The 6528-nt window shown below is 30.1% G+C and overlaps 1 protein-coding gene across 1 annotated transcript; it reads right to left on the reverse strand.

Moving 5' to 3' along the window:
* Window positions 1–640: 640 nt before the first annotated feature.
* LOC105777621 (ankyrin repeat-containing protein BDA1) lies at window positions 641–2747 on the reverse strand. Its single transcript, XM_012600974.2, has 2 exons — window positions 2045–2747; window positions 641–1962 (listed from the first exon to the last, which is right to left on the reverse strand). The coding sequence occupies exons 1-2, from the start codon at window positions 2639–2641 to the stop codon at window positions 1054–1056; spliced, it is 1506 nt and encodes a 501-aa protein (XP_012456428.1). The 5' UTR covers window positions 2642–2747; the 3' UTR covers window positions 641–1053.
* Between the last annotated feature and the right edge of the window lie 3781 nt (window positions 2748–6528).

The following is a 6528-nucleotide window of genomic DNA, read 5'->3' on the forward strand; positions in this document are numbered from 1 at the left end:
TTGGACATCAATTCGATTAGGGAATTACGAAAACATCTTTTCATATTTAAAATAATTAATATTATTCGAAAGTATTTTAATCTTTTTATGCAAACTTATCAATAAAAACATGAATCTAATGGGATTTGACGTAAGACTCATCTATAGATGAATTCAAAATTTTTACTCGATTCAATCGAACAATCACCCCTAAGTATTACACCTTTTGAATCTTCATGTTGGTAAAGATAAAATGGAGAAGTTATCCTTTATGTGTATGTGTGTTTTAGTATTTCCTTTAATTGTGTGGCTAATTAAGTGCCTTTAATGACACTTTTAAGCAATCATATCCATTTTATTTATGAAGGAACTTTATGGTCATGATCGGGAGATCCGAATTTAGCATATTTACAGAGAAAGAAATCTTGTTTCAGATTTCTTGGCCCATACGGGATCTGGCTCCGGCTTTGATCTAAGTTTACTACGAGAGCCACCTGGAAATGCTCTCTCAACTTCAACTACACTATGTGATTATATTGCTGGTTCTTTGCCCTAGCGCCTCTGTTCGTTTGTGGGTAATTAGTTGTTGTTAAGGCTTTTGCCTCTTTCTAATTTTATTTAAAAAAAAAAAAAGGAAAAAACTTGGCACGATGGATCCATCTTAGCTAATAAAAATTTTCAATCACCAAATTGTACAAAATTCTAACTTAAATTTAAATGTAACAACCAGAATCATTCATCAATCCACAATATCAACAAATCTCAATTCAAACACAAAAATAACGAGTGAAAAAAATAGTTCAACCCATAAACATTGACCACAAAGGGAAATTTGAAACACTTACCACCATCCCCATCAGAAAGTCTTTCCCCCATTCAACAACTAGAAATCAGAGCTCACCAAAATGTCTATTCTTTTCAATCTGAACCGACTCTACAATCACATATTGCTCATGGTCATCAGCCTATAAAGCCAGGAGCATTATTAACTTCTAAATCCAAAACACTAATATCAGCATCCAACCCTACAATGATAGTCTAATTGACTCATTTAAACAAGTTTCGTTTGTCAATCTACATTCCGTATTCGGTAATCTCCAATATTGTCTCGGAATTTAGGATAGCTGGAACAAGAATACCAGCAAAGATGCAAAGGGAAACGACTTGTAGGAGGAGGAAGAACCTTCTTTTGGGTACAAACCTGTATAGCATATAATAGGATGTCCTGTATAACGTCACGAGAGCCAGTACCGTTGCCAAGCAGTAATTAGCAATGCTGAGACGAGGATAGGAAACGGATCCAGGAGTCGAAAGAGAGAACAAATACTCAAGTGCGAGTGTCCGTATGGAAACAGCAACTAAAAGCATGTAACAGGTCCCAAACAAGGAAAGTGTTATGAGAATAAACAAGCAGATTGAACGGCTGGGTAGGAGATAGGCCGTTAAAACAGTTGCTGCCCAAAAAGTTAAAGTGTTGTATAACCAAAACATTGTGGACACGTCTAGTATATTTTTAAATTTTTCTTCTTCAGCGGGTGGAGGAGTTGGTGCGGGTCCAGTGCTGGTTGAACCTACAGATGCGTCATACCTGAGATGGAAATTCCGGGAATTTGAAATGGTATCAGGCTGCTTTGGAGGGTTCAAAGTGGCAGTGTATGTGGCTGTTATAATTAGCACTGTGACCACTAAAAATGTGTTACGCATCTCATGTGGGATTCCCTTCTTTCCACGACTTGCCATTGTTGCAAATTTTTGAAGAACTGACACCTTTCCTTTTAAAGATTCGATGTGGACTGAGGTTTTGGGAAGCGAGGAACCACTCAAACCTCCTGCTTTGCTTATCATGTCTTTAATGGACGCCTTATAGTCCACTTTCCCTTCAACCAATGGGTATTGTGATGGGATATCAAGTGCAGTCAATCCCTCCGCATTTTTGGCATTGATATGGTCACCACACAAGCGTTCCAGCAGTACTTTTACCACCTGTTAATTAGAATATTCATACAAGAGTAACCTTTGAGTATATATATATACATAAATAATTTCACTAGCAAAATTATCATACCTGAGGTCTGTTTCTGATAGCAGCGACATGTAAAACAGTGTTGCCATCAATGTCTGCCCAACTCAGTAGTTCTTTCTCCCAACGGTTGGCAGCTTTATGGCGGCTCCTTATAAGCCACCCCACCAAGACTTGGAAAGCTTCAAACCTGTCATTTTTTACGGCAAGATGGAAAACCGTCTCATCTCGAACAGTCACATCTTCAATAGCCTCGGGGCAAACCTCAAGGAACTTGATCAAAAAATCAACATTTCCATTTTGAACCACATGATGCAAAGGAGTGAAGCCCTCCCGCCCTTTGACACGAACAAGGCCTTCATCAAACCTGAGGAGTCGAAGCACTGCTTGAGTGTGTTGATTTTGCAGAGCCAAGTGCATGGGGCTAAACCCAGCTTGGTTTAGCTTTCTTGCAAACGATGGCTTTAAGTTGATCATCTCCATCATAAAATCAATATGCCCTGCAGAGGCTGCTACATGCAAAGGAGTATGGAAAAAAGGTACATCATCGATACGCTGAAAAACATATGGATCATTCAGAATTAACTCATACAAGATGTTTATGTCTCCTGTTTGTGCAGCACCTATCATCCTCTCATCCATAGCAAGGTGCGGAAATTTGCAGAATATAGAAATGGAGTGAAGAAAAAACGCTTTAGCAGACGATGTGATTATGTTAAGGATATACTGAAGTGTTTGATTATTTTTTCCAGATGGAGTGTGTGACATTTTATAGCACTTAATTATTTTGGATTTATATGTGATGTCAGCCACTACACGTATACATGTGAATGTCACCTATTAGAAAGAAATAGTAATTATATTTAGTAATTAAATTCATATTTAATATATATTTTTAATCTAATTTTTAACTCAATTTAATTTTAGTTAAAACGTTTAAAACATTTATTTAATTTCTTTAATATATTAAATAAATTGAATTAGAGAATATATTAAATATGGATGAATACTATATCATACTAATTTTATGTCTCTAAAAATTAATAAGGTGTCATTATTTTATTGGTGCTTAAAAATTAAAATATTTAGAATCATCCTAATATAAGTTATTCTATTAATAATAATATTTTGTACTCCCACGAGTAAGTTCAATAGTTTGACAAATATCTTATAAAAGTATAGTAAAATATAAAAAAATTATTTAGTGACTTAATTTTTAAGAACATTTGATAATTTATAAAGAAAATAAATAATAATTTTTTCAATAAAAAAGTGTGAAAAAATGATAAGTAGATAATAACTATTATCACTTACAACATGTTTGGATTAAAAAGATAGAAAAAAGGAGGGAAAATTAAGTAAAATGAGGGAAAGAAAATTCGGTTTCTTTGTTTAAGTTAAGTAAATATCGTATTATTAGATTTTATATTTTAGGGTCTGTTTGATTGAAGGAATTGATTTTCCGGAAAATCATTTCCAACTTTTCCAGCATTTGATTGGCGGAAAACATTTTCCATTTGGAAAATGAACTCCAAAACATGGGAAAATGGGTTACATTTTAGGGAAAATGTCTTACCCTTTCAATTTCCGTAAGACATTTTCCGTGCTCTCCTCTCTATCGCCTCATTCATTCCTTCCTTCATTTCCGGTAAAAAATTGTTACTGTTTATCGATTTTCTAGTAACTTGTTTTTTTAATTATTCAATACTTGTTTTTTTAACACAATTACAAATAATTTATTTGATATTAATTTTTTTCAATTTATAATGATTAATATTGTAGCTTAATAATTGAGTATTATTATAAATAAATCATTGCAATATATGTAAAAATAATTTAAAATATAAAAATTATTAATATATATCAATATATGTAAAAACAATTTTTTCGAAAAATATTTCCAAGAAATCGCCAAAAAATTGAAAATATTTTACACTGATTTAATCAAACACCAGAAAATATTTTCCACTAAATCATTTTACAGAAAAGTAAAATATTTTCCCGAAATCATTTTACGGAAAATATTTTACTGGCAATCAAACAGACCCTTAGATTATTATCTCTTCTTCTTCTTCTTCTTTTAACTTGTAACCATCTTATTTTTATTTTTATTTGTTTAGGTTACTAGAAATATTTAATTTTAAATTTGTTTGATATATATTTTAAAAATTTTAACAATATTTTTTATTAACTATTTTGTTAAATTATTAGGAATCCTTCATTTGTAATTTGGTTAGGATATATTTTTAGTTTGATCAAATAAGCTTATTTAAAAAAGAGAATATACCAATATATTATTGGTTAACATTTTAATTATTATTTTATATAGACTATTGATATTGTTCTATAATTTTAATTTGCTGTGATTTAATTTTGTTATTATATATTATTTATGAACTGTTAAAATTAAAAATAAAAGTAAAATAATTCATTTTCTTTCCTTTTCACAGTTTAGCAAAACAAGTCCACAAGGTCGCCCCATTCAACAAAAATTAAATTGTTTAAATATATATATGTATATAGGGACTAGTTTTAACAAATGAAAAATATAGAAAAACTACATTAAAAAAATGGAGAATGGAGGAAAACAGAGGGAGAAGCAGAAGACAATAAAAAATAAAGGAAAGTTAAAAGAACATAAAAAAAATTAAATTGAATTGCTCAAAATGAAAAAAATATGGGGATCAGTTGTATAAATCACCCTAAATTTTTTGTTTGAAAGATGATTTAACATGTCACATCAGCTTATCGTTATATGGTTAACGGAAATTAACAGCTCAGTGACTAAAATGTTACAACGCGATAACGTAAGTGACTAAAATGTAACATTTCAAACATAAATGACTAAAATGTAAGCAAAAGTGACTATTTTAATAATTTACCCTTACATTTATCTAAACATACTCTTAATGTAAACATTTTCAATTATTTTATTTCATTTTATTTTTAACCATTATCCATTATCCTTACTTTAAAAAGTATAATTAATAAATCGTATAATTATTTTTCAAAATTAATTTTAAGTAATACACCAAATAGATTTTATAACTTAAATTTAATATTTAAGTTTATAATATTTTTTTATCAAACAACATTTACTCCTAAGTAAATAAATAAATAAAGGCCTTGTGTAATTAAGAAAGTTGAGAAAGGGTTAATCCTCACATGGAAAAAATTGGCTACAATAATGAAGGAAAGAGAAAAACACTAAGGAATATCCAATAATTGGGAGGCAATATGTCAATTATGAGCATACCCCATACTGTCAATGGTGATGGATGAATTGTCTACTATACATGGATTTTGTTTTCCCTTTTTTTTTTCTTTTTTTTTTGTTCTTGTCCTGTATTATTTGGATTTGAGATCCCAAGCTATGTATGTCATCACATTTTAAATATATATATATTTATTATGTATTGAATATCAGTTTTATTGGTATAAATATTATTGTTAATGTATGAGAATATAGGTTCAAGTGTGCACTACACCAAAACAGGCTTTTAGCGGCGTTTTGAGCGAAGACGCTGCTAAAAATCGAGAAATAGCAGCGTTTTAGGAAAAGCGCCGCTAAAGAGTGAGCATTAGCGGCGTTTAAGTAAAAGTGCCGCTAAAGAGTGAGCATTAGCGGTGTTTATAAAAAACGCCGCAAATAATACACCTAGACGGTGCCGTTTTATGTCCTTTCGGGGGAATTAGTGGCGTTTTTTGTAAAGCGCCGCTAAGGCTAAGACTTTTAGTGGCGTTTTTTGAAAATCGTCGCTAATCTAGGTGTTTTAGCGGCGTTTTTTGTTTATGCGCCGCAAAAATAATTTATCTTAATTGAACTATTATTTATATTGTTTAAATCAAATTAAACATATTTCTAATAGAATATTTAAAATCTTCAATAAAAAATTACAGGTATAAATAATTTGAAATAAAACACATGGAAAAATTAAAATAGTATTATTTAAAATAATTTTAAAGTTTGTTGGGTACATTCTTGATTGTTTTTAATTTATATATTAAAATTTGAAATTATTATCGTAATTAAAAGAGATAGTATTAATTTAAATTTAAAATATTGAATTAAGCGTATCACTATAGTTAATATAGGGTTTTAGGTTTTAGGGTATATATATGATATTATTAATTTAAGATTTTAAGTCGATTTAGGGTTACTATTTTAAGGTTATTATTATAATTGATCAGAGTATATATATAATATTTGATTTAAGGATATGGTTTAAGGGTGAGATATAATGTTTAGGGTTAGGGTGGGGTTAGCACTTAGGGGCTATTAATTAGGAGTTAATTAAGGATTTAGGGTTTAGTTAGGGTTGGGTTAGGGAACGTAGGGTTTTAGATTAATTAGTATTGCCAAATTATATTTTAAATATGTTCTTATATATATAATTGTAAAAGAGGTAATAATAAATTTGTTTAGGATTTTTCGGTTCGGTATATGATTTGGTTTCGTATATTATTAATTTAAATACTAATTTGAATAGTAATGCTCAAATATATAATTCATGAATAACACTTAAATA

Source organism: Gossypium raimondii, chromosome 10 (assembly GCF_025698545.1).
Source record: "Gossypium raimondii isolate GPD5lz chromosome 10, ASM2569854v1, whole genome shotgun sequence".
Classification (NCBI taxonomy): domain Eukaryota; kingdom Viridiplantae; phylum Streptophyta; class Magnoliopsida; order Malvales; family Malvaceae; genus Gossypium; species Gossypium raimondii.

What these genes read in the sequence shown, in the direction of transcription:
- LOC105777621 (XM_012600974.2), bottom strand. Translation starts at nt 2,641, where the DNA reads ATGGATGAGAGGATGATAGGTGCTGCACAAACAGGAGACATAAACATC. An exon ending in CTATCAGAAACAGACCTCAG is followed by an intron (nt 1,963 to 2,044) that starts GTATGATAATTT and finishes TCTAATTAACAG; the next exon opens with GTGGTAAAAGTACTGCTGGA.